Here is a 27,673-nt window from a genome sequence, read left to right as displayed (position 1 = left end):
ATAAAAAGCAATAATTAGCTCCTTAAAAAAAAAATACCAGGGCCTGAGTTGCTGGTGGTTGACCCCAGTGCCTGCCCCTCGCAGAGCAGGAGGAGCTCTGCAGCAGGGCCACACTACCCCTTACAGGTTACTGCTGTTCATCTGTGGTTAGACATGTGACTGGAAGGCCCCAGATGAAGCACATCTGGATTGTCTCCAGTATCTGACTGTTGAGGAGAAGAGCTCTATAACCGTTCATTTTGGAGCCTTTTCTTTCCCATGGAAAGAGCTTAGCACTGGGTGGAGATGGTCAGAGGGAAGACAACACAAATCTGGAATCTTCTTCATTTTGCATCAGTTAGCTGCAGTTTAGATAACTCGACCTCTCTATCTTATTTTTTCTTTGGAAAATGTGTATGGCTCACAGTTACTTTTTAAGTAACATGATTTTGTGACAGGTAGGTAAAGCATTTGTCCTTAAGGTCTCAAGAAGGAAAAACTATAGTATTTCCACCAAGGGATCATCTGTCTTTAATTATAATTGACAAAAATTGATTTAAATAGTATAGACACTTAACATTCCTAATGATCTTGAATATTTATCAACCATAATTGGTATAATAAAATTATTAATTAAAATTATTAATTAATGTAATACTTTTTAGTATTTGATGATTTCTTTCAGGATATATAGGCTTTATTTGTAACATACTTTTTGCAAACATTGTTTAGATGGGTCTAGGAAAGACAATCCAGGCGATTGCAATTGCTTACTTCTACAAAGAGGAGTGGCCCCTGCTGATAGTCGTCCCTTCATCTCTAAGATACCCTTGGATAGAAGAACTAGAAAAATGGATCCCAGAGCTAGAACCAGAGGAAATCAATGTCGTCATGAACAAAACTGACATTGGGTAAGAAGAACTTATTTGTCTTAATGAAAAAAAAAATATGTGTTCTCATATTTTGGTTTGCTTTTGACTTTTTGGTACTAATAAGAAAACTCAGGGCTTGATGCATTTTATTTGTACTTTGAATGAAATACTAGCCGCCATCATTAGAAGAGGGTGTGTTTTACCTACAGTACACTTTTAAAGTTAATGTAAAATATACGTACTTTAAAAGGCATGAATCAGGTTACCACCTGATTCATATATAAGATTCATATATACCACCTGATTCATATATAAGAGCTTTTGAATATATTTCTTTTTTTTTTTTTTTTTTTTTTTTTCTTTTTTTTTTTTTTTCGAGTCAGGGTTTCTCTGTATAGCCCGGCTGTCCTGGAACTCACTCTGTAGACTAGGCTGGCCTCGAACTCAGATATCTGCCTGCCTCTGNTTCATATATAAGATTCATATATACCACCTGATTCTTCTGACACAGGGGTTGCATTTCATTGGCTTGCCATTTCTTTTTTTTTTTGCCTTCTTTTTGGTTTTTCGAGTCAGGGTTTCTCTGTATAGCCCGGCTGTCCTGGAACTCACTCTGTAGACTAGGCTGGCCTCGAACTCAGATATCTGCCTGCCTCTGCCTCCCAAGTGCACGCATTAAAGGCGTGTGCCACCACACCCAGCTTGAATATATTTCTTAATGATTCATTTTTAATATTTTATACTCTTTTACTATGCTTAATTCCCAAAGAATATTTTGTATGTTTTCAAACAATTTAGCATTCAACATTAGATATATGATCCTCAGTTATGGATAGTATTAAATATTTATTAATGATATTTTAGGGTATGAAAGGATATGAATATAAAAGTTGAACAAATTTTTATGTATTATTTTATTCTCAAATTACTCAATATTTTTAATATGTTTGATGTATAAAATGCATTTAAATAATAAAAAATAAGAAAAAATAATTTCTATATGCCTTAAATATACTTAAAATGAATTAGTGTATGGTTCAAAAATAAATTTCATTACTTTTTCAAGACTAAAATTGTGTAAGCTTTTATTAACAATCCCGACATAGTTTTCTTTCCAGGTTAGAAATATGATAGTTTTATGTATGACTCAATTTAACAGGTTGATTTTATTGGGCTAATATACAATTTTGATTTTCTTTTAAAGATTTATTTATTTTTTATTTATATGAGTACACTGTAGCTGTCTTCAGACACACCAGAAGAGTGCATCAGATTCCATTAGAGATGGTTGTGAGCTACTCTGTGGTTGCTGGGAATTGAACTCAGGACCTCTGGAAGAACAGTCAGTGCTTTTAACCCTGAGCCATCTCTCCAGCCCCCAATTTTGATATTTTAAATCTTGAAAACATTTGGGTTTTTTTGATAATTATTTATAGTCCTTGTTCTAAAAATGTATTATAATACTTTTTACGTTTTCATTTGTTTCATTTTGCTTTGTAGCCACTGGACTAAGTCAATCTATTTGAATGTTATTGTGTAGAATATATAGTTGAATGATGCAAATTATCTTGTTTCCAAAGACACATACCTTTAATCCCAAGACTCGAGATGCAGAAGCAGGCAGTCTCTGTGAGTTCAAGGCAAATTGGTCTTCATAGTGAGTTCCAGTCCAGCAAGGGCTACCCAGCTAGACACTGTCTCAGAAGGGGCAGGGGAGCCAGGCAGCATGTGCCGTTAATCCTAGCTCTCAGAAGGGAGACACTTGCAGATCTTTGAGTTCAAAGCTAGCTTGGTCTCCTGAGCCAATTCCAAGACAGCCAAAGCGACACAGAAAAACCTTGTCTGGGGATGGGGGTGGAGAGCGTGACACAGAATAATCATTTTCTGGGCTTTAAAAGTAACACATTACCAGAAATAAGTATTAAGTATCTGTTAGTTCTTGGAGCATCCTCAGTAATATTTTTCTGAACTGTATTATCTAATACTGTGAATATAAATGGTGTTTAAAGATAACATCAGCTTTCCCAAAGAAGGAGTGACAGAATTGACATGGGCTGTTTTACCTCTTAACCTTGGAGACCTAATACATTAGCATTCAAATGTATGGATCCAAGAAAATCTAGGCCCTATTTACATTATTATAATAAAATGTAGGCAATTCTTATGAATAGATTACTTCTCCAGAAAACTGCATAAATTTAAAAAGACATACATTTGGAGAATGTTGACTTTTTATGGCTTTCTTAACTTTTTTGTTAGTTATATGTTATTTAAATGTCTACATTTACATTTTCTTAAAATCTATTCCCTATCGTCTTTTTATCATTAGGTAATCTTTTCATTATCTTTTAGGAAGTAACACTCTTATGACTAACTAGAGGCAGTGGCTTTTGTTTCTATATCTTTGGGGTATGTTAGATAGGACCACAACCCAGGAGTATATGTTTTTTTGGAAGATGTTAGCCCAGGACATAAAAGTGATTTGATGTCTTCAGTGTCCTTTAAGAAGTAGTTTTAGATATGTGGCCATGTATATTTACTACATATAGAGATTACTCAGAGTGCCAGCTGGTCCTGAACGATCAGCCACTCCTGATGTGTCAGAATAGAAACCACCAAGATGGCTGCAGTGACACTCAACACCAGTATCTGGTGGACATTCCTCATCGGATACCCTAGTTAGCTCAGAATACTAAGTCCATAATTTCTTCTACAGGTTCTTCTGCTATCTGAGCACGTGGAGGAAACCATATTCTCTGTGTTAATTAGATATAGCCAAGCCTTCAAATGCAACTCATGAGTTAGGACTTTTCCCTTCTTCCCTGGAGGGTAGAAAATGGGGTGAGGGCTGAGAGGATGGCTCTGCGGGTAAAGTATTTCTAACCCCAGCTCTAATGTAAATGGTGGGTGAGCATGGTGGCTTACCTTTATTTTCTGCATTAGAGAGGAGGAGAAAGAATATGACATAAAGCTGGGCTTTCATGTTAGCATGCCAGTAACCCTCGACTTGTAGAGAAAAAACCAAGGTGCACTAAGGTGTGCTGGCTAGCTAGACTAGCCAAATCAGAGAGCTCTGGGTTCAGCAAGAGACCTTGTGTTAGGAAATATGTGGAAAGAGATCTTTGAAGGATGATAATTCATTTCCACCTCTGGCATCCATATGCATATAAACAGGTGTATACCTTCACATATTCATGTCCCTACATGTATACAAGCACACATGCCAAGTAAAAGAAAGTCGCAGATGAAGTCTGTCTTGTATTATTCCTTTGGTGATAATAGAAAATGCAAAAGTGGCACATTCAAGAGCTTGTGTCATTGTTGCATTCTACACTAGGAGTAGAGTGATTTGTCATCCTTCCCTCACCCAGCTCATACATACTGAGCCAGCGTATGGGAACAGTTCATGATAGGAACTAAAGCTGAAAGGAACACTTTATTTTAGCTCACTGGCCTGTGTGTATGGGGAGGGTCCTTCTAACCTTTTACAGCATTCCAGCTCCACAGTGCCTCAGGGCTGCATCAGATGGAAAAGACCAGGAACGCATAGTGCACATCTCTGTTAGGTCCTGTCCTGACAAAATTCCACCATCACCGAGGTTGAAAATGAATGCATGGTTGAAAACATTCTTGTCCTAGTTAAAAAAAAAAAAAGGTGGCTTTCTAGTTCTCAAAATCTCCCAAAGCCAACCATTTGACCAGAATTCTGAGTCTTGGCTTAACATATTTGAGAACTGTAAAATCTGAACTCTGTGAGTAGTTAATGTTTAGCAGAAGAACCATCTCTTATTTTTCTTATATTTACCCCTTTCCTTTTTTCCTCCAGGAGTGTTGTTTTCTTTGCCATCCGTTTATTGCTACGACATTTTTTAAGCAGGCGGGTTTCCTTTTCTAGGAGAATCCCGGGCAGCAGAGTGACAGTTCTGGGCTACGGTCTCTTAACCACAGATGCGGAGACTTTGCTGGATGCACTGAACACCCAGAACTTCAGGGTTGTGATAGTGGATGAATCACACTACATGAAGTCCAGAACTGCTGCCCGCAGCAAGATTCTCCTGCCCATGGTGCAGAAGGCCAGGAGAGCCATTCTTCTTACAGGAACCCCAGCTCTGGGAAGGCCTGAGGAGGTACGAGGATTGCTATGCTCTAAGTAATAGGAAAACTGAATCTATCTTCACTTGGTAATTTTTAAAGTCAGATGCCTCAAATGCCAGAAGAGTGCATTGGAAATTTCCAGGGCACGATCAATGATTAAACAATTTTTTATTATGACTGGGTTTTTAAAAATCTGTCTATTTTGAAGTCTTAGCCATATTTACAAATATGGTTAAAAGTTTTACTATAAGGTTTCTTTTTCTTTATTTTCTTTTCTTCTTTTTTCTTTCTTTTATTTGCTTGTTTGTTTGTTTTGACCCAAGGTATTATTATGTAGTTCTGGCTGACCTCAAACTCATATCAATCTGCCTACTTCTTTCTCTTGAGTGGTAGGATTAAAGGTGTGTTTTAACCCAGCTATTATTAAATCTATTTAGTACATATTTGTAATGTTGTTCACATTTGCTCTTTTGTTACTTACTTTATCTAGTTTGTGTAAAAACATCTTAAGGTTGAAATTTGATCTACTCTGTCTGTGTGTGTATGAGGGAGATTTTAATCAAGCAGTGTCATTACTGTGACTGGAATGCAGACACACACTCTCAGTGTACACCTTTCATCCCACATAATGGAGGTAAAGTTAGTTTGTAGGAGGAAACACCCATGTTTGAAAGTGATGCCCAGTTGAGTTGCAGACAAAGTTACAAATCAGATAAAGGTTTGACAGAGTAGGATATGCCCAACTCTCGTGAGAACAGAGAGGAAAGAGAGCTGATTTAAGTGAGAGGAGACAGTTTTACTGGGACAGTTTTAGAGAGACATGTTGCAGAGAGAGAACAAGCTAGACATATGTTAAGACAAAATGAGCCAGAGAATGAGAAGGAGCCAGAAGATTAATACTTGTTCTGGAGTTAGTTTGAGACCAAGCAGGGCAATTCAGTCAGAAGTTGAGAGGAGCCAGTGTGAATCAGTCATTTTGGAGAGGAGTTTGAACCAGAACAACTGAATTGAATCAGCCACCCAGAGATCAGAAAGAACTAAGAAGGGGTGAGCTGATTCAGTAGTAAGTCTCAGGGGCTGAAAACATTGTAGGCCTCGATTAGATTGTACAGAAACTAGAAGCTTCCAGGACTAGGCCTAGGTTAGCAGATAGAGGCAATAAGCCTCAGAGACAACAATTACTATAGGAGAATAAAAGTTACATTTACATATACGTTTGTGTGTTGTGTGAGAGAGAGAGTGGTGGGAGGGAAGAAGAGAGAGAGAAAACCCTGCACTTGTGAAGAAATTTCTACTGTCTTTCTTATCTGCTAGCTACCTTCTTTTTTTAAAGTGGGACTCCCCACTGGTCCTGGAGCTCCAATTTCTCTGGGCTAGCTGGCCAGTGAGCTCCCTTTAGAGATCTGTTTATACTCCCTTGCAGAATTTTTCTATAGTTCTTTTTTACTTTGGTAGCTCCACTTTGGAAAGTAGAAACAAACTAAAGGCTGTTATAGGCCAGGTGAGGTATCTAGATAGACCAGAGGAACTTAGTCTAGGAACAGTCACGTGTTCAGAGTGTCTTTTTCAGACACTCTTAGTTCTTTCTGACCATTTGATCTAAGGAATCTGATTTGCTGGCACACTGTTGCTTATAGTATCATTCTCTAATACTTGGTATTTCTGTGATGGTGGTGATAATCCTCACGTATTCCTGACTTTAGCAGGCTTCTGTTTCACTCCTTAACTAACCACTAACTAGTCAGTGTTACTGATTGTCCCTAGAACAGACTTGTGTTTGCTGATTTTCTCTATTTTCTCCTTTATTTTCATCAAAATGCTTATAGCGTTTTTTTTTTTTTTTTTTTTTTTTTTTTTTTTGGTGCTTGCCTTTTCATTTAATTTGTTCTTCCCTTTCTAGCTGGGAATTTAGGTTGTGGATTGAAAATCTTTGTTTTCATGTTGACACAGGTGCACACAGCAAAGGGCTGTACTGGGGATGATTTTTTTAATATGAAGTACTAGGAATAGAAACATTCATGAAAGTAGAAAATAGCTAGTGCTTGCCAGGACCTGGTGGGAAGGGAAGAGGGCTTTGACTACTAATGGAGGTGGGTTTCTTTTTAAGATGGTAACAACCTTTTGTAAATAGTAGTGGTTGATATATAACTTTGTGACTGTGCTAAAAGCCACTGAATTTCATACTTGAAGAGTGAACTTTATATTAATCATATCAATAAAACCATTATGTTAAAGAGCCTATTAAACCTGACAGTAAATTGTTATTGTGTGCAGCCTATCAGGGTCATGAAAAGAAAAATTACACAAGGATACTATTGGTCCAAGTGGCAAATTTACATAGTATTCAAAGTATACATCTAGGCTGGGAAGATAGCACAGCGGTACAATACTTAATGCACAAATGTGAGGGCAGTTCAAGTCCCAGGACCCCACATCAAAGCTGAGCAGTTGTGGCAGCAGGCTATAATCCCAGTGGGGGAGGGGAAGACAAAGAATCCCCCAACAGCTGGCAAGCCAGACCAGCAGAAATGCAGGTTCAGTGAGAGACTCACTCAATTCATGAAGTACAAAATGATTAAAAAAGACACCAATGGCAGAAGCTACCACATGAACATGCAAGTACACACAGAGATATATATGTCAAAGAGAAGAAAAGAACATGCATGCCATGTTCCATGCACCCGAGATTAGATTTAATGGTATAGCAATTGCCTACCATGCCTCAGGCTCTGTGCTTTACCCCTCACACCAACTGTTTATCTCTAAAGTTATAACATATGAAATTCATCCAATGAAAATGCAGCTTGAATGTGTCTGGTAGCACATGCCTTTAATCCCAGCATTCTGGAAGTAAAGGCAGGAGGGTGGAAGTTTGAGGCCAGCCAGGTATATAATGACTACATAAATACCTCATTTCAAACAAATACATGTAAGCGGGTGGATAGATAGATGAACAGATCGCTAGTACTCATGTGTAGCATGGATACACAAACATAATTGTGAAATTACTAATATTTATAACTGCTTAAAAGACAGAAACAGCCTATTCATTCAGAATCAGGCATCTGTTTGACTCTTTTATCACATAGACACAATAATGGTTATTCATCCTTTTAAGGATTCTTTATTATTATAGTACATTGCTTATATACGACTTAAAACTAAAAGAAAAAGTTGCCTATGATGTTTTTACAATAAGATTTTAGTTGTACCATAATATTATGATTGTCTATATGTGTATACATACATATATACATACAGGGGCTAGAGAGAAATCTTTTTTAAATTGTGAGTGTATGTGTGTGTATATATATGTTATATTTAGAAAAAGAAAATTATTATCCTTGAAGAATGGATAGTGTGGATGTGAAAAAGAAGGAAAGTCTTTGAGGAAGAAGCATTTTTACTTTTATGCCTGTTACCATTTTTATTAAATTCTTTTATCATCCTAATAACTTACTTAAGAATATTGTAATTGAGAATATTTGTATTGTTACAGCTTTTCATGCAGATTGAGGCTCTTTTCCCACAAAAATTTGGAACTTGGATTGAGTATGCTAAAAGATACTGCAATGCACATATCAGGTAAGATGACCGTTCTCCATAAGCCTTTATCTGGACATATTTAAAACTCTAAACATTAAACATTGTTAGCCATTCCTTATTTCCGTGGTTTTCAAACTTGTTGCACCTATGGAAGAATTCCTTAAAGTAAAGCCCTGTCTGGGTAACCTACGTATAATGTAAAAGAAATACCTAGGCATGGTGGCACGTGCCTTCAATGCCAGCACTGGGGAAGTAAAGCAGGTGAATTATTAGAGTCTAGACTTGCTTTCATCCATGTCAAGGCTGGAAGAAAATATGTCTATTCTTGAGTATATGCATGGAGGTGTGTTGTCCTGCTTTCCATTTGACTGTGTGGGGTGTCAGGTTTAGATGAGCCAGGTTTTGGTGTTAGAGTGATGTCTTAGTTATTGTTCTATTGCTGTGAAGAGGCACCATTACCATTGCAGCTTATGGAGGACAACATTTAATTAAGGGCTTGCTTACAGTGACTCATGGTGGGAACAAGGTAGCAGCAAGCAGACCGGCAGGAGTGAGTTACAGAGCTGAAAGCTTACACCTGATCCACCAGCTGGAGGCACAGAGAAAGACTGTGCCTGAGTTTTTGAAATCTCAGGCTCAATGTTTAATTTGTGTGTCTGTCCTACAGTCTGTTTCTTGATTAATATCTGTCATATGAGAGCAGAAGTGTGCACCTCACTTATGAGTATAACTAGTATTCGAAGAGAAATATTTCATCTCTGTGAAATGTGTGATGGCGTAGGTTGTCTTCTGTTTCCTGCTTGCTAGTCGTTTCAAGATCAGCATTGTGCTTCTCAAAGGCGTTTTCTTTCTTTATAAGTATGTGGACATCTGAATGTCTGTGAATAGGTCTATGCACTTGTGAGTGCAGGTAGCCATGGAGGTGAGACCAGGGGAATCAGATCTTCTGGAGCTGAGGTTTAGCCATCCAGCAAGGGTTCTGGTAGCCAAACTGAGGTCCTCTGCAAGAACCTCATGTATGTGTAAGGGCTGCACCCTCTCTAGCCCTTTGAAGGTGTTTTCTTCTACATCCATTTCTGAAGTCTTTCTAATCCTTTATTTCTTTACCTTGAAAGCACTGTGGTTCCATAAGCTTTGATTCAGATCAAGGCATTTCCTGGCATTTTAAGTTAGGCTGTGGGATGCTATATTTTCTTCCACAGTGTTTTTATTCTGGAAAGGTGTCATTTTCACACTATAATTTTAGAGAATGCAAATTATGGATCGTTATTCCATCCTAGACCCATATTTTATATTTAAAATGTCATGCTGCATTCAAAATAAAAGTTAAGTAAAGTGCTCGATCAAGATGTCATTTTGTCTTTAAAAAGTTTATTAAATTCCCGAGTAACAGCCTAAAGAAGCATGCTAATGCAGATGGAATCTGAAGAACAAACGATCTTAGGGCCTAAGTAACCAAACACCACAGACCCCATTTGATTTGAGAGGCACAGAGAAAAGAGATTACTCAAGCAGAGTACCCTTACTCAGAATGCCACATGGTAGTCACTCTAGTGAATTCTATTTAGAGGTAGCTATAAATACAAATAAGATCTGGAGAATGAAGCACAGTGAATAAATTGATCGACAGTGGTTACGTGAGAGAAGGTATAGAGCCCACTTAGACCCTTGTGCACCTTCTGGGGTTAAATTGCTTACCCCAGTTTCTATTTTCTTTTATATTTTTCCACATTTTTCTTGGCAACATGAGAGACTTCAGAAGTGGCACCTTTAATAAATGTTCTAGTGCTTATAAAAGGAAGACTTGTGAATAACCCGGCCAAGCATCGTGTGAGCCAGGTGTGATAGCACAAGCCTTTAATACCAGCACTGGGAAGGCAGAAGCAGGTGAATCTCTGAATTTGAGGCTATTCTGGTCTGCACAATGAAGTCTAGGCCAGCTAGGGCTACATAGTGAGGCACTGTCTTGAACTATAAACAAAAATATGCTTTGGGAAGACAAATCTCTCCTCTCTTACATTGTGCTTAGAACTTAAAAGTGTCCCAAGAAGATCTGGGGAAATTGTGCTTGCGTCTTATGTGTTGTGGGAAATTATTATTATTTAAAATAATGAACTGACAGGTTCCAGCACTATGCCCGGCTACTCTCAGCCCCAGGGGACTAGCTGGCCTGTTCTTATCTGGTGGAGACTCTCTGGCCCGGAAGGTCCTGAAACATCTCACCCAGCTCACTTGGTTCCCACTGGCGAGTCGCTACCATGCCAATGCTTCAAATCCCCCACCCCATGGCCTTTGTGGCATACATCAGGCAAATCTACGCACCTTGCTGCGGTACCTTCTCTCTGGAACCCAGTCAAATCACTTCAAGAAGAAAAACACCACACAAACTTAGCTCAGAAACAATGGTAACTCAATCTCTGGGTGCAACAACTAAAACCCTCTCTTGTAAGCCCTATTAGATCTGATTCCTCTAGTGAAACTCTAGCAGCTACATCTTACCCTCATGCTATCCCCGTTCCAACAGACCTACCTCTCTCCTCCTCCTTCTCTTCCTCTGTCCAACCCAGAAGTCCCACCTATTCGCCCAGTGATTGGATCCTTTATTCATTAGGGGATTGGTTCACAAGAACAGCACCAGGCCCATCTACAACACTTAATGGACACGGCCCTGGGTTCAGTTTTTTGTGTGGGAACACATAAAATTCTATGCCAGTTCTACTAAGGAGAATTGGTTGTCTAAATTTTCTTGAGACGGTGAAATGCTACTTGATACTATATACTCAAGGTGTTATGTCCATTATCAGCATAATCAGGGTCCTGTTCACCTCCATATCTTCTCCAGCACTGTGTCATTTACTGTTCTTCCTCTGGCTAAATACAGGGCTGTCTATTCCGTGAGCACATGGCTCAGTTCTGAAGTAAATAGTTAATATACTGAACACTCAAGGTATGTTTGAGGAATAGTTAAGTAAGACATGACATAAATTCTGTCTTTGTGTTTGGAAAGACTTCTGATTTTGAACCATCCTATACTGAGTTGGTGTATGAGGTCATTTTATCCCACCTACTACCTCTAGCTTGTTTTTTTAAATTAATCCATTTGTCCAAAAATTATTTTTAGGAGGCTAGATAGATGGCTTAGTGGTTAAAAGTCCTGGATGCTCTCCTAGAGGAGCTAGGTTCGATTCCTGGCACCTACATGACAATAAATGACCATCTATGACTTCAGTTGTAGAGGATTCAGCATCCTCCTCCGGCCTCTGCAGGCAGTAGACATGCCTGTGCTGCACAGACATACATTCAGCCAAAATGTATAAGCCTTCATGCTCTCGGGATCAAAATGATTCAAGCTTTCACTGAATTGTCACGTCTGGCACTAACCAGGTATTTATAGATGAATGTCATGTGAGGATGGAAGAGGAAGGGAAAGGCCTGATGGCCGGGTGTACCAATGTGAACCAGTCAAGACAGTCAGAAGCATCCTGTGAGTGAGTAAATATATTCCTTTCCTTTTCAGAAAGTGGAAATTCTATATGCTAAAACCGGAACAAGAGAGACCACTGTGCCCTTGAGGAACTAAATATTCAGCTGAATATTCTGAGCTAAACCAAGGTCTCTAGACAAAAACAGTTAGTCAGGAGTTAGATAAAGATAGGGCTAGGTAGGAGTCAAATTACAGTCTTCTTCATCAGAATGTAATAGGAAGACATTGTGGGTGTCTTTCCCTTCTCTGTGTCTTCTGCAGGCATTGGTTTGCAATAGAAATACGTAAGGAAACGTACTATTTTACCATTTTAAGTATATAATTTGGTATCTTTAGATACATTCATATTGTTGTAAAACAAAGCTTTTCATTTCTAGCACATTTCGTCACCCTAATCTAAACCTCTGTACCCATTCACCAATGTTCTCCACCTCTTTTTTTAGCCTCTGCACTGTAAAGTTATAAAGTGTGGCATGGTCATGTGTGATCAGTCAGACTTACAAGTTTCCTTGTTTTTAGGGCTATATTGTTATATGGTCCAAAACTAACAGAAGAGTAAACAAATTCATATTTTTTGAAAAAGAGATTATTATATTAAAAATATTAGCATTTTTGTCCCTTATAATATTGACCATTTTCTACATAAATATTTGGTATAGTATATAAATAACTATTCCTTATAGTTGTGTGGTGTATTATTGAGATTGTAGTATGGTTTCAGTGAGGGAGTTTGCATCGAGAAGTGGCATATTATTGGACCTGTAACCATAGGTGACAGGTCTAGAGTGACAGGGCTTGCATCTCAGGACATTTTTTATGAGAGGCAGTTTATTGTGTTCAAAGAAATGAAGAAATAGGGGGTTAAGAATTTGAAAGTTGCTGTGATCTAAACTTCTGCAGGATAGGAACTAAGATGGCGAGATTAGTACCACAGGCTTACTAGCGATGCTGAGTAGCCATTTGATCATAAACAGATTAGTAGTGGAGCCAGTGTTCTCAGTGATGTATTTCCACAGCAATGTGGTATATCCCAGAAGATTGCCTAGAGTCAGATCTGACTTGTATTGGGAGCTTGGTATCGACTTAGATAGATCTAGGGTCTGAAAGACAGGGAGGTTTAGTTATCCTGGGAAGACTCAGAGATCAGCATGGGCAAGGCAGGTGTGAGAACAGGAAGGGGAAGGGGATAGTGATATGGACAAGGAAAACAGGCAGCACTTGCCTGGGGCATTGTAGTGAGAAGGGGAGAGAATGGGGTGAAAGAACAGGTGCCATAAAAGAATGAGTGGAAACTGGAACTATTATTTTAGTTTCTCCTCCTAAAGACTTTTATTTCATAAAATATCAGTATTTTCACAACAAGGATAAAGTAAGCATTGTTTCTGTCTATTACTTCCAGTCAGTGGTTGACATTATAAATGGTTTCCATACATACAGAGGTTTTTGCCTCACCTAAATATTTGCCTACATGTTTGTTGGAGGCTTCTGGAGCTTTTCCTCAGTAGGGTTTCCCATTTTTCTTCCCTTTCCTTAAGATATTCCAGTCTGTATTCTTTCATAAAAGGCTGAATTATTATTGTGAGCAGTTAGACATTGTTTCAATGTTAGACTATCATCCTAAGTGAAGTAACCCAATCACAAAAGAACACACATGATATTAGCCCAGAAGCTCAGAATACCCAAGATACAATTTGCAAAACACATGAAACTCAAGAAGGAAGAATGAAATATGGATGTTTCAGTCCTTCTCAAAAAGGAGAACAAAATACCCATGGGAGGAGTTACAGAGACAAAGTGTGGAGCAAAGACTGAAGGAATGACCATCCACAGACTGTCCCACCTGGGGATCCATCCCATAAACAACCACCAAACCCAGACACTATTGCAGATGCCAACAAGAGCTTGCTGACCGGAGCCTGGTATAGCTCTCTCCTGAGAGGCTCTACCATTGCCTGACAAATACAGAAGTAGATGCTCATAGCCATCCATTGGACAGAGCACAGGATCCCCAAGGAAGGAGCTAGAGATAGTACCCAAAGAGCTGAAGGGGTTTGTAGCCCCATAGGAGGAACGTCAATATTCTTTCTGACATTTTACTAACAGGATTGTGGCATCCTTGCAACGTGTAGTAAGATCTTCAACTTGTTGAGAACACCTCTCTCTGTCCTTTCCTCCCATGTTTTGGATCAGAACATCTTGTACAGCATGTCTGAGATGCTGTCCTGCAGGGTCCAGCACTATCTTGGCAGATAGTAGAGAAGAAGGCAAGCCACGTGGCTGGAGCAGAAAGGGAACCATTTTCTAAAACACAGTTTTTCTTGATTTATTTTAACTTATGTATATGTTGGGCACATGAGTACTGATCCCTTCGGAGGCCAGAGACAGTGATTCCCTGGAACTGTAGTTACAACAGTTACAGGTGATTGAAAGCCATCTGACACAGGAAGGAAAGGAACTTGTGTCATCTGCAAGAGCGGAAAGCTCTATTCAGTATTGAGCCATCTCTCAGCCGCCTCCGAGCGCAGAAGTTTTTAGTGTTCCAGGTAGAGCTGGTTCAGGCAAGATTATGGCTGTGAAAATGGGGTGCTGGGAGTAGACTTTAGAGGCTCATAGGACAAGAAGAACAAGGATAGATCGGAATTAAGTCATCTCTCAAGAAGCATTGTCCCTACCTGTCAGTGGTGAGACACATCTTTAATCTTAGTACTCAGGAGACAGTAGCAGGTGGTTCTCCGTAAGTATGAGGCTAGCCTTGTCTACACAATAAGCTCTAGGATAGCCAAGGATACACTGAGAAACTCTGCCTCAACAAAACTAAAAAAAGACAGAAAAGAAAAAGCATTTTTAACTTAATTTTTTTTTTATGTTATAATTACATCATTTCTTCTTTCCCCTTTCTCCCTCATTACCTCCCATCTACCATCACCAACCCTCAAACTCAGGGCTTCTTTTTCTTTAGTTTTTGCTGTGTGTGTATATTCCTAAATATGAGTACAACCTCTTCAGTCCATATGATGTTACTGGCATGTGTATGTTTTCATGGCTGACCACTTGCTATTGGATAACCAGTTGGTGTGCTCTTCCCTGGGATGACCACGTCTCCCACTCTCAGCAGTCCTTGGTAGCCTGTAGTTTTTTGTCTAAGGTTGAAGCCCAGAGCTTTCCTCCTTCCATGTTAGCATGTCTGCTGCTGTCATCCTTGTTCCTTGAGTATTTTAACAAACAAAAATGTAACGTATCTGAGAAAGGGCAACTAGAGTAATGAGAGACTTTCACATCCAGCTCCACTAATGCCATTATTGATTGCCTGCTATATTTAAGACATTATTTTAGGGTTGCAACTGATACAGAAACAAGTGAGAGTGTCCCATCTCACAAAGCTTATTGGAATTTGAGAGAAGACCTTAGGGGAATAAGTCCATATGTAAAGACCTATCACAGGTTAAGGGAATTAGGCTTTTGTCGTCGTGTCACCAAAGGAAAAGCTGTATGTAGAATTGTAACAGCGAGTCCTGAGGACCAAAGCCCAGTCCACATGCTTATACAGCAAGCACTTTACTGAGCTGTCTTCCTGACAGCTCGGATAGCTTCTTCCTGAAGTGTTTGGTAGGACATAAGAGTTAGTCCACCTGGACCTGTGCTCTGTCCACTTAGAAGAGTACTAATTAACAAGTCAATGTTTTCCATAAATGCAGACATCCTTAGACTGTCCTTACTCAACCCTATTGCACAGTAGCTGTAAGTGGAGAAAGCCTGGTGTTGTAGAGCGAGCGGTATTTCTCAGCCCTGTTGTCCTAATGCCTTCTTATCATAATCAATAGACAATAGCCCCTTGTTGCACTGGAAAGAAATTCATAGGGATAGCCACATATATCCATATGTAATTTCAAATAAAGAATCCACCATAATGTAGAGAGAAATAAAGTTTAAGGGAACTATAACATGTTCCTCGGTATCAATATGTGAATAGGAAAAGACTGCATTAGAACACAATTTAAAAATGAGTATAATAAAGCCGAGCATGGTGGCTCACGCCTTTAATCCTAGCACTTGGGAGGCAGAGGCAGGCGGATTTCTGAGTTCGAGACCAGCCTGGTCTACAAAGTGAGTTCCAGGACAGCCAGGGCTACNCAGAGAAACCCTGTCTCGAAAAATTTAAAAAAAAAAAAAAAAAAAAATGTGTGTGATAAAGAAGTTTACATTTATGGTTATATGAAATCTAAAACTTCATCAATTGTGATATAATACATTATTATTTTATATACCACCAAAGTTAAACTGTTACACATCTGTAATTTCCACAGATATAAAATTAGAGAAATATAAATCATAAAATTGATGAAAATGTGGTGTGTATAGAATTGTGGATATTGCTGTTTATATGGAAGTAATATATTACAGCTGTGTTCACATGGTAACCAGCACTCCACAGCTGTGTTCACATGGTAACCAGCACTCCACAGCTGTGTGAAGATGGTAGCCAGTACTCCACAGCTGTGATAAGATGGTAGCCAGTATTCTACAGATGTGTTAAAATTGTGACCAACATTCTACAGCTGTGTTCAGATGATAGCCAGTATTTTACAAATATGTTCAGATAGTTGTTAATAAAATTACGGTTATGTGTATCACAGCTTAGCCATCAGCGTGCTTTCGGGGTCAGCAGCATGGTTTTCCACACCAGCAAAGTACTCTGAGTTGAGTTTCAGCAACATGTACGACATCCCTTTTAATGAGGATCACTTATAATTTCTAGAAAATTCACTGTGTCATAAACTTGTATAACAACACTTCCTTGTTACAATCCTAAGTTCTTAGCCCTCATCTCCTATGATTAGATTTATTACTTCAGCCCTGCCTGCTTTACACTTTTCTTCTGTTTCTGGGCTGCAGAGATATTTGTCTTGTCTTAGCCCCAAAGGCAAACTTTTGTTTTCTCTTTATGTTTCATCCAGCCTGATTTTGAAGCCAAGAACATACATCAAAGTTACCACATTGTGTGAAGTCTTTTCATTTAGTTTTTGAAGTTGTATGTATGTATTGCTTTAATAAAAAAAAATTCTTTTAAACTATGGCTCTGGGCTGGCTCTGATGGCCTGGGTGTAGGTGAGCCAGCCCTGATGGCAGGAGAGCAGGAGAGCTGACCCTGAGCCCTGCCTTGTGCGGTTTTTGATGAGCTAACTTGGGCAGAGCTGGAGAACTGGCCCTGGTGGTGTGGGTGCAGGAGAGCTGGCAGGCTGACCAACTCAGCTCCCACCCAGGCCCAGATCCAGGGCTTTGAGTTGGCTCACCCCAACATCTACCCCGTCTGTGAACTGCAGGAGTGTGTGAAGGGGCAGGTCCTCCAGAACCATAGCCACGGGCTCTCCATGACCCAGGGCAACAACAGGATATTAGTGAGGAGTCCCAGTAAGGATCCAGTATTAATAGTGTGGCAGAAGCCAGAGGCCTCGAAGCGGACCGATGACTCATTGCAGTGAACATTTACAAGCAATATGTGGACAAAGGGCACACTGCGGAACACTGAGGTTTGCTGCTGCTGCTGTTCTCTTGCTTTACTTTTCTTTTTTAATTTTTATTTGGAAGAGCACAGGGAGGAGGTTGCAAGAGCAGAGGACAGATACAAAGGAACAGGGGGGTGAGTGGTATTGGGGTGTATGATGTGAAATTCATAAAGAACAAGTAAAAAGTTATATATACATATAACTTTTCTAAATTTCATATATATATGAAATCTAGAAAACAGTAGCTAAATGTCATGTGCTAGTCAAAAAGTTATTTCTGAAATCAGGTTTGATTGAGGTACTCTTGTAGTCTGATCAACTGACAGGTCATCCTTGGTACATACATACTGAACTTGAGGTCACCTTGGGGCTACAGGAGTCCCTGTCTTTTAAGTGGTTTAAAAAAAAGAAAAATCACCAGGAAAGAGGGAGGCAGGGAAAGAGAGGACTGAGTGGGGCAGGGGATAGTTTCTGAAACAAAATGTATATGCGCTCCCTTGCTCCCTTGCTGTCCCAGAAGAAGCCTGTGAATGCTACAAAGACAATTCTTCACATACACGAAGAACCTCTGCAACGGGTATAAGCCCAGTTCTGCGTCTGCATGGCCTGCAGAGATTAGCACGTGCACCTTGGCCACACTCTTTCTCTCTGCATAGCTGCATACTGCTATTTTTTTTTCCTAGCCTCACCTTTTGCTGCTAAAAGCAAGTAGTAAAAAATGGTGCTTGTACATGGTACTCGGTTCATATGAAGATTTTATGTTTTCATAAGATTTTTTTATTGTTAATTATGTGTTTATATGTGTTTCTGTGGGCTGGTGTGTGCACATGAGTACAGTGGCTTCCGAGGCCAGAAGACAGCTTCAGATCCTCTAGAGCTGGAGTTACAGGTGGCTATGAGCTGCCCAACATGAGTTCTAGCAATCAAACACTGGCCCTAGGAAAACAGTCTGTACTCTTAACTGCTGCTCTTCAGCCCAAATTTTTTATGCTTGTATATATAAGTTAAAAAGAAATTAAAATCGGGAAGAAAATAGTACATAGTAAATAGACCGTTCAGCCCTTTCCTACCCCACAATGTTCGCCATCATTGCTGATTATCAGATATATACTGGAAGTATCACGGTATGATGTACAAGCTAAAGAATATATCTTTTGTTTGTGTGTTTTTAATTTATTTTTAATTAAAATGTAATTACATCATTTCTTCCTCCAACTCCTCCCATGCCCCCTCCCTGCTCCCTCTCAAATTCATGAGCTCCTTTTCCTCTAATCATTATTGTTACACACACACTCACACACACAAAATTGTATTTATATATTTATGTATTCATATATTTATTGTGTATATATAGAGAGAGAGAGAGGAGAGAAGGAGAAAGAAAGACGAAGGCACACTAATGCATTATAAACAAATAAATACCCAAGTACAACTTCAAAGTCTGATGTTGCTTCTATGTGTATGCTTATAGGGCTTACCACTGGGTATTGAATAATCATTTAGGGGCTCCTCCCTGGGAAGGACTAGCTCTCCCTCACTCAGCAGTGCCTGTAGTTCTCCATCTAAGGATGGGGCCCAGTGAGATTTTCCCCATCCACTTTGGTGTGTCTGGTGCTGTCATTGGTTAGGTCTTGTTTGGGCAGCCATACTGTTGAGATTTCATGGCTGTAATTTCTTTGTCATATATAGAAGACACAGCCTTACAGAATTCCTGGTTGTCTGTCTCTCACAATTGTTCCAAGCCCTCTCAGGTGTTGGGGTTGTGTTTTCAATGTATCAGTTGTGGCTGGCCACCCCAGTCTCTGCATTTTCTCTAGTTCTGGCTTTCGGTAATGATATCTACTGCTGGAAAAAGATGCTTTTTTGGGTGAGAGGAGAGAAATTCTCCAATCAGGTTGGCTGGTTGCCCTCAAAAATAAATGATAAGCAAAGATGTGGATAGGAACAAGGAGCTAAGCTTTGTGATCATGAATACAGAAGAATCCACTGAAAGAAGGAAAATTTAGGGCAATAAATTGAGAGCTCACTTCTCTTAGTTAGTGACATTTGATGGGTACCATCTACTCTCTAAAATGGATAAGACACTTGGTACAGAATAGTATTTCCAGACTGGGTTTTTTAACATGCACCTATGGACTTAGGAAATGGCTCGATAGGTAAAGTGTTTGCCACACAGTCTTAACAATCTGAGTATGATTCCTAGAACTTACATAAAGATGGAAGGAGAGAACCGACTCCCAGAAGTTGACCTCTGATTTCCACATGTGCCCCATGTGTACACACACACACACACACACACAAATAAATAAGTAAATAGATAGATACTAAAAATAAAAATGTCCGAAAGTTTATAACTTAATGCCAATATCCAGTCAGTTACCATGCCCTGCAGACTCTTATTGCCTTATTTCTTTTACTTTGTTTTGGTTTTTGAGATAAAGATTGTGTCCTCCTGACTAGGCTGAAACTCACTACGTAGAGTAGTGGCCTCACAATTGCAGCAGTCCTGCCTCTCCTCCTCAGCACTGGGACCGATGTCTTTTTGCAAGTTGATTTTATATGGATTTTTGTTTGTTTTGTCTTGTCTTGTGTCATTGAGACAGGGTTTCTTCTCCATATTACTCCTACTGTCCAGCATGTAACTTGCTCTGTAGAACAGGATGACCTCAAACTCAGAGATCTGCCTGCCTCTGCCTCCTGAGTATGGGGATTAAAGGTGTGTAGCACCATATCAGGCTTCATTTTGTATGGAATTTTAAGAGACCTAAAAAAACCTAAACATTAAAAAGAAAAATTGGTTAGAAGGCTCTGTTGTACTGATAAATCATGACAATATGGTAGTTATTGAAGAATAGATATCCAGGGCTGGCAAGATGACCCACATGGTGAAGGTACTTGTTGCCAAGCCTGATGGCCCGACTTTGATCCCGAGGTTCCATCTGGTGTAAGTCCCAGTGCTTAGGTGGCTAAGGCAGGAGGATTGCAAGTTTGAGGACAGCCTTGGTACCTTTAGAGGATTACTCACAGAATGGGAAAAATATTTGCAAATTGTGTACTTGATAGATGCCATGTGTTTAAATGTGGATAGCTCTTAGAACTCAGTGCTAAAGCCAACTCAATTGAAATGGGCAGTGATTTGAATAGACATTCCTCAGTAAATGATATATAATTACCACCAAACATATCTTAAAAATGCTTTCTATCAGTCACCAAAGAGTACAATTCAAAACTATAAGAGAGATACTCTATACTTGGCAAGACACAGAAGATCCGATGACAAGGACAGACAGGATGTGGAGAAATTGTAACTATGTATACCACTGCTGGATCTGTCATGTAGGATGCTCCTGGCTTCCTTCCTACACTGTTGATAGCTGTGTAAATTGCTTTCGAAACCTAGTCATTCCTTCAGGAATTGTACAAAGTTCCTGTTTTAGTCATCCTGTGCCTAGCATATACCCAAGAGAAGTGGAAGTGTATGACTTTCACAGCCTTTTCCTGCGTGCTTAAAGCAGCTTTATCTGTAAAACACAGAACTTGGAAACAAACCAGATGGCCTTCGGTGGGAAAATGGCTAAAGACACTTGTGGTCTGTTTGTACAATGGAGTTTTATTCAGACACTAAAAGGGGTGAAAGATACGTGAATGCTGCTGCACAAAGGGATTTTAAAACCAGTGTTTACTGAAGGAAGCCCTAAAGGAGCATGAAGTGTAGTTCCACTCAAAATAAGAGTCAGCAGGCAACTTGACAGGGGCAGAAAGTGGACAAGGACTCTTAAGCCCAGGATAGGCAGGACTCTGTAGAAAGCCCATCTCAAAAAAAAAAAAAAAAAAAAGACAGTTAAGTAGTGTTTGTTTAGGGTATGGGAGAGTTCTTTTTCTTTTTTTCTTCCTTCTTTCCTCTTTTTTTCCTTTTTGGGTTCTTTCTGTTTTCTTCCTCCCTTCCTTTTTTTTTTTCCAAAGTGGCTCATGTAGCCCAGGCTGCCCTCAAACTCATTTATTTAGAGTGTATTGTATGGGAATATAAATTGTGTTTCAATAGGGCTGTTTTGAAAAATAGAATAATTGGGCTGGTGCAATGGCTAAGCAGGTAAGGAACCCACATGGTATGAGAGAGAACTGACCTCCACACAAGTACCATGTCTCATATGCCCCCCTCCCACATAAATAGGATTTTACAAAAGTTATATATAACCACTATCAAATAGAATGGCAAATAACCAGGTGTTGATGGGTGGTGGCCCCTGTTCATCGTTTCCCCTCTCTTCCCAAATCTCAGGTTAAGAATACTTATTTTTTTAAGGCAGGATCTCCCTTTCCAGGCCTTACTTGCCTGGAACTCCTGACATAGACCCAGCTGGTCTCAAAGTACCTTTACTTCCTAAGTGGTAGTATTGGCTAAAGGAGTGTGACCACTCCCGGCCCCACGCGCTTTAATGGAATATTTCTGCTCTCTGAGTATTTTGTGTGCCTACAATGTATTTTGATGTATTCATCCTCCTTTCCTTGCCCTGACTCCTCCCAGGTCCACCCCACCCTACCTCCAAGCCTCCAGTGTTCTTCAGAGTAAGCGCCACCTCTGGCTTCGGAGTGTCTGCTGAAAGGAGGTGTGGCAGAGGGAGACTGCAGTGAGAAACAGTTTTGGTGATCCATGCTTCAGTGTGCCAAGCATAGAGCTTACAGTAGCTTGAGGTAAAACCCAGGAAGCAATAGCTCATGCCTCTTTCTGTGGTACATAGTCTCCAGGAAGAATAGAGAAGCCTCCTCATAACACTTAACACTGTGCTATGCCATTCTGATGGTAGATCGCTCAAACTTCAGGCTAAGGACAGACTTGCCTAGCATGTGCGAGGCCCTGTGTTCAATCCCTAGAATCACAAACAAAACAAACAAAAGTTCTCAGACATCTGCCCTTCTGAAACACGTATATTGGTCCTTTACAGGAGGCAGATAAGACCTGTACCTGCACCTATCTGGGTACAGTCTTATCAGCGAACATCCAGCTAGCTACACCTACAGAACGTGTCCTGGGATCAGATAGTATGCAAAGAGTCCATTTTAATTCATATATTTCATTCTAAGAACAAAATTAAAGAGCCCTTCTGTGATGGTCCAGGGAGTGACACCATTTGGAGGTGTGGCCTTGTTGGAGTAGGTGTGTCACTGTGGGTGTGGGCATAAGATCCTCAGCCTAGTTGCCTGGAGGTCAGTCTTTACTAACTAGCAGCCTTTGGATAAAGATGTAGAACTCTCAGCTCAGCTCTGCCTGCACCATGTCTGCCTGGATGCTGCCATGCTCCCACCTTAATGATAATGGATTGAACCTCTGAACCTGTAAGCCAGCCCCAATTAAATGTTGTTTTTTATAAGACTTGCCTTGGTCATGGTGTCTGTTTACAGCAATGGAAACCCTAACTAAGACACCTTCTAACTTCTTTCTACGTCGGCAGTTTGGAGTCTTAGGTTGCTTTGTTAATGATGTGGTCAGATGTACTTAGTGTAATAAATGGAAAAATATGTGACAGAATCAATTATTGGAAAGCATTTTCCCAGTGTTTTGTTTTGTTTTGTTTTGTTTTGTTTTGTTTTGTTTTGTTTTAAGACATAGTTTCTCTGTGTAGTTCTGGCTGTCCTGGAACTTTTTCTGTAGACTAGGCTGGGCTAGAATCAGAGATCCACTTTCCAAGTGCTGGGACTAAAGGCATGTGCCACTACCACCATATTTCCCTGTTTAATATGTATACAAATCTTTAAGGTAAGTATGAATATATGAACATTGAAGGAATCAAAATACTTCAATGACGTGAACTTATCAGGCTGGGCTGGGGCTCAGCGGTCGAATGCCTGCCCAGTGATTCTCCTGCCTTAGTCCCTTGAGTAGTGGAGTTGCAAAATTGCAATTGTGAATCAACATTCACTGCTTTGGGTAGCTTTATTTTTCCTTTACATTTTTTTAAAAGTGGGGATTTTCCTTCAAAGGCCGTCAGATCTTACAAATGTGAGTTACAAATGTGAATGCTAGCATCCAAACTTGAGGTCCACAGCAAGAGCAGTGTGCCCTCTTAACCACTGAACCATCTCTCTGGCCCCTTGGATTGGCTTTCTGAAACTAATTTTCATTCAGAAATAACAGTAAAGGGTGTCGTTTTGCTCCTATTATTAACAGGAAGGACATACCACATACATGGATTTCCTCCTGTAACATTTAGCTCTAGCTTTGCTGTTTGTGTTTTTTGTCTTAACAGATACTTCGGCAAAAGGCGTCAGTGGGACTGTAGAGGGGCATCAAACCTTAGTGAGCTTCACCAGCTCCTAAATGACATAATGATCAGAAGACTAAAGAGTGAAGTTTTAAGCCAGCTGCCCCCGAAAGTCAGACAGCGCATCCCCTTTGACCTTCCACCAGCAGCTGTCAAGGTGAGAGCCTATCTTTAGGTGAAAGGCTTACTTCATTATGAATCATGCTGTTAAAGATTGGGCATTAGACTTCACAGAAAAGCATACTTTCTTAAAACAGGCTTGATTCGTAGAACCACTGTTGGTTTTATATCATCTCAGGAAAAGCACAAGATGATTTTAATTATCAAATCTGTGAACAGATACAGCTCCCAGTGATTCCAGTATTTTTGATGAATATAGGAAGATCACTTGGATTTTAACAAACTAGTTAGTATGAAGGATTCATGGTATCTATAATGTAAATGCACAGGGGTGTGTGTGTGTGTCTGTGTGAAGCTGGGGCTGGCTCAGTGGCCTCATTGATGAAATACTTGCCATGCAAGTGTGAGGGCTTGACTTGAGCATGTCAGAACCCAAGTAAAACTGGTCTCATAACGTGTGCATCTGTAGTCCCAGCTGCTGAAATGAGATGGGAGCAGAGACTCGAGCATCCCCTAAAGCTTTCAGGGCATAGGAGGGAACAATAGGAGACCCTGTCTCAAACACGGGGGAGGTGAGACCAACAGCCTAGGTTGTCCTTGACACCCCTCACACACATGTGCTGTAGAGCCTATGAATGCATGCATGCATGAACACATACACATACATCACACACATGAAGATTTTTTTAAAGTATAAATGCCTTTTAGTATAGAATAACCTAAATGTTGCTCTGTTCTTGAAATCCGAAATCCTTTGATAATGTTGCAGGCTGTAATATTTAACACATCTGAAACCCAAATGTTTATTTCCCTTGACCTTATCTATATTTACATATGGTACCTGTACAGTCTCTGAAACTTTGATCTGGACATGGCTGAGTGGACAAGAAGTTTGCATTGTTAAATCCTAGAAGCAAAATAAGTGTCCTCTAATCATTGGGCGCTACAGCATTGCTTAAATAAGAATGCGCTTATTTTCTCTATCTGATGGTTTAACATTGGAGAGAAAAATGAAATAATTTATGGCCATATTACATTTCGTGTAACTAATATTTCTCTCATCCTTATGCTTGTTTAAATAATATATCTTATTATAAAATAAAATTTCACAATCTTGCATTCTGATATGTTCAGAGTTTTTTTTTTTTTCTTTCACTTTATGCAATTTTTCAAGAGGAAGCTTCAATTGTTTGACTCACGGTTTGACATAGCTTGTCACAGTCTTTTGTCATTAGCACAGACATGTGACCAGCCTCTGCGCTGTGGTTTTAAATGAGTGCTTTGGTATCTCTGGGAGTTTTCTTTTTATAGCTTTCTCTACAGAGAAGGGGGAAGTAGGACCTGATTCATGATTGGATTAATTGTTCTGTTCTTGATGCTGTATTCTTAAACAATGGTAATCCTTCCCACATAGGAACTGAATGCCAGCTTTGAAGAATGGCAGAGACTAATGAGAGCTCCAAATTCAGGTGCCATGGAGACAGTTATGGGGTTGATAACGCGCATGTTCAAACAGACTGCAATAGCCAAGGTACTCCTTGTTGGGCCTTTATGTATTTGTCATCATACAAAATTTTCAATGTGTTTTAATAGTCCAATAGGTTACTAATATACTACAACATGTCACTGCCTTTTTAAATTATTCTGGAAAAACCAAAGTGTCTGGAAAACAGACGGCAGTGGGAAGAACCCACTACCTTATATAGTTTCACATGTGTACCTTACTTAAGGGATGTACAGATGGCTCTCTCTATTAGCTTTTGGCATGGTTTCTCTTCATGATCCCTGCAAGTAATCCTTTTAAAGGTTGAGACAATCATCTTCTCTTGTATAATGGAGTTTAAAGAGTTGCATACACTCATGTTCACACAAAATTTAAATAGTGTTGGGAGTTTTTGAATCTGTGTGACTATTCAATAAGCTTATCATATGTTACTGTTTTGACAAGTATGACAGTTTTTTTAATACTGAGTGTGATTCCTTTCAATCCTGAGATTGTTAGTGATTTTTTGTTTGTTTTGGTTTGTTTATTTGTTGTGTGGATTGTTTTGAGACAGGGTCTCACTATGGTGCCTATACTGACCTGGAATATTCACTGTATAGACCAGGGTGGTATGGAGCTCACAGAGATCCACTACTGCCTCCCGAGTGCTGGGAGTAAGGGTGTACACCACCATGCTTGGCTTTCGTGGGAAGAGCACATCTAAGAGGTTCTTTATGCGTTTTAATGTGTGTCTGCATATGTTCATATGAACTATGTCCATGCATGTGCCCCGGAGGCCATAAGGCATCCAGTCCCCCGGAAGTAGAGGTACAGACGGTTGTGAGCTGTCCAGCATAGGCTCCAGGAGTCCAATCTGGGTCCTTTGTAAAATCACTTACTAGTGATCCTAAGCACTGAGTCATCCCTCCAGCCCACAGTTCTGAGACACGTATAGATATAAATATAGATTATTAATTGTAAATTGTTAACTTATACCTTATATAACATGAAATTTAGAGAGAGAGAGAGAGAAAGAGAGAGAGATAGGGCCTAGAAAGATGGCTCAGAGCCTGTTGTTCTAGAGGACATGGTCTCAATTTCCAGCACCCGTATTGTTGCTCACAACTATCTGTAACTCCAGTTCCAGGGAATTCTCCTCCCTCTTCTGGCCTCTCTGGACACTACATTTATACATGTACAGACATTCATGCTAGCAAAACACTCACACACATAAAAGAAAAATAAATACATCTTTAGAAGTTTATAGGTGGATAAGGTTTATCAAGTGCTTATACTTGTGTGCACACCAGTGTCGTCTAGAGGCTCTTCCTTCTACCCACAAAGGTCCCTGGCAGCCCAAGCATGGCTGCTGCATGTTAGCCTTCAATCACTAAGTTTTCTCACTTTCCAGAGCAAAGTATGAAGCCTTGAGGTTTGTTTTTCATGTACTGTAAAGCTCTTAGTATAATTCAGTGTATTACGTAAGTCATTTTTTTCCTTCTGTTGCACCCTGGGTAGCCTGCAATGTATGGAATTACAGCATTTAGTTTTCTTGCTTTCTTCACTAGTGATCAGACTTTTAAGGTATTGCAGATTCTATGATGTCCCTCAATAGTAAGATGTGCTGTTATGGATAAAAATAATGTGATAACTCCATATACCTGTTTATAGAGCCATCATTTTCCTCTGATTTTCATTAGTAGGGGAGTTTGTAGATGCCAGAGCGTATGTAAACAAGTCAAAGAACAACTTTCAGGAGTTGTTTCTCTCCTTGTACCTTTTCTAAGTCAAGGTCCCTTTGTCTCTGGGACTGAAGTGCCTACTCCAGACCAGCTGCCCTCGGGCTTCCTCTTCCTTCTGGCTCCACCTCCCTTCCTGCCTTAGGAATGCTAAGTTTACAGATACGACCACATCCAGCCTGGATCAAACTCAAGTCTTCAAATTTGTATAATAAGCACTTTTACCCACTTAGTCATGTCCAGCCTAGACCTCATTTTTATCTTTTGAGGGCAGAAACCCAGAAATGGGACTGTGCTTTAGGATCCTATTAAGGTACTTCATTGTCTCCTCCCAATACTTCACTGTCCCACAATGCTCCACTGTCAAGTCATAGTGCCCCACAGTGCTCCATTGTGATCACAGTGCTTTATCATTCCATCATAGTACTCCATTATCTCATCCGTCACAGTGCTACAGTGTTCTGTTATCCTCTCACAGCACTCCATTGCCTACTCACAGTGCTCCCCTGTTTCAGGACAGTGCTCCATTGGCCCATCCTGTGGCTCCATTATACCAAAGCAGAGGTTCAGTGTGCTATCACAGTGCTCTGA

At 39.9% G+C, this 27,673-nt stretch overlaps 1 protein-coding gene and 1 pseudogene across 2 annotated transcripts in view; one reads left to right on the top strand and one right to left on the bottom strand.

The window, feature by feature from the left end:
- The window catches only part of Zranb3 (zinc finger RANBP2-type containing 3), a 151,669-nt gene that overhangs the window by 64,509 nt on the left and 59,487 nt on the right, over positions 1–27,673 (top strand). For both annotated transcript variants that reach the window (XM_021160555.1, XM_021160564.1), the window contains exons 4-8: positions 712–890; positions 4,747–4,978; positions 8,446–8,531; positions 23,726–23,897; positions 25,275–25,391. In XM_021160555.1, the coding sequence (XP_021016214.1) occupies positions 712–890; positions 4,747–4,978; positions 8,446–8,531; positions 23,726–23,897; positions 25,275–25,391 (786 nt within the window). The remainder of the gene's footprint in view (positions 1–711; positions 891–4,746; positions 4,979–8,445; positions 8,532–23,725; positions 23,898–25,274; positions 25,392–27,673) is intronic.
- On the bottom strand, positions 13,441–17,330 carry LOC110309039 (annotated as a pseudogene).

Source organism: Mus caroli, chromosome 1, assembly GCF_900094665.2.
Source record: "Mus caroli chromosome 1, CAROLI_EIJ_v1.1, whole genome shotgun sequence".
Lineage (NCBI taxonomy): Eukaryota > Metazoa > Chordata > Mammalia > Rodentia > Muridae > Mus > Mus caroli.
The sequence above is the reverse complement of the archived record's forward strand: the minus strand, read 5'-3'. Positions and strand labels throughout refer to the sequence as shown.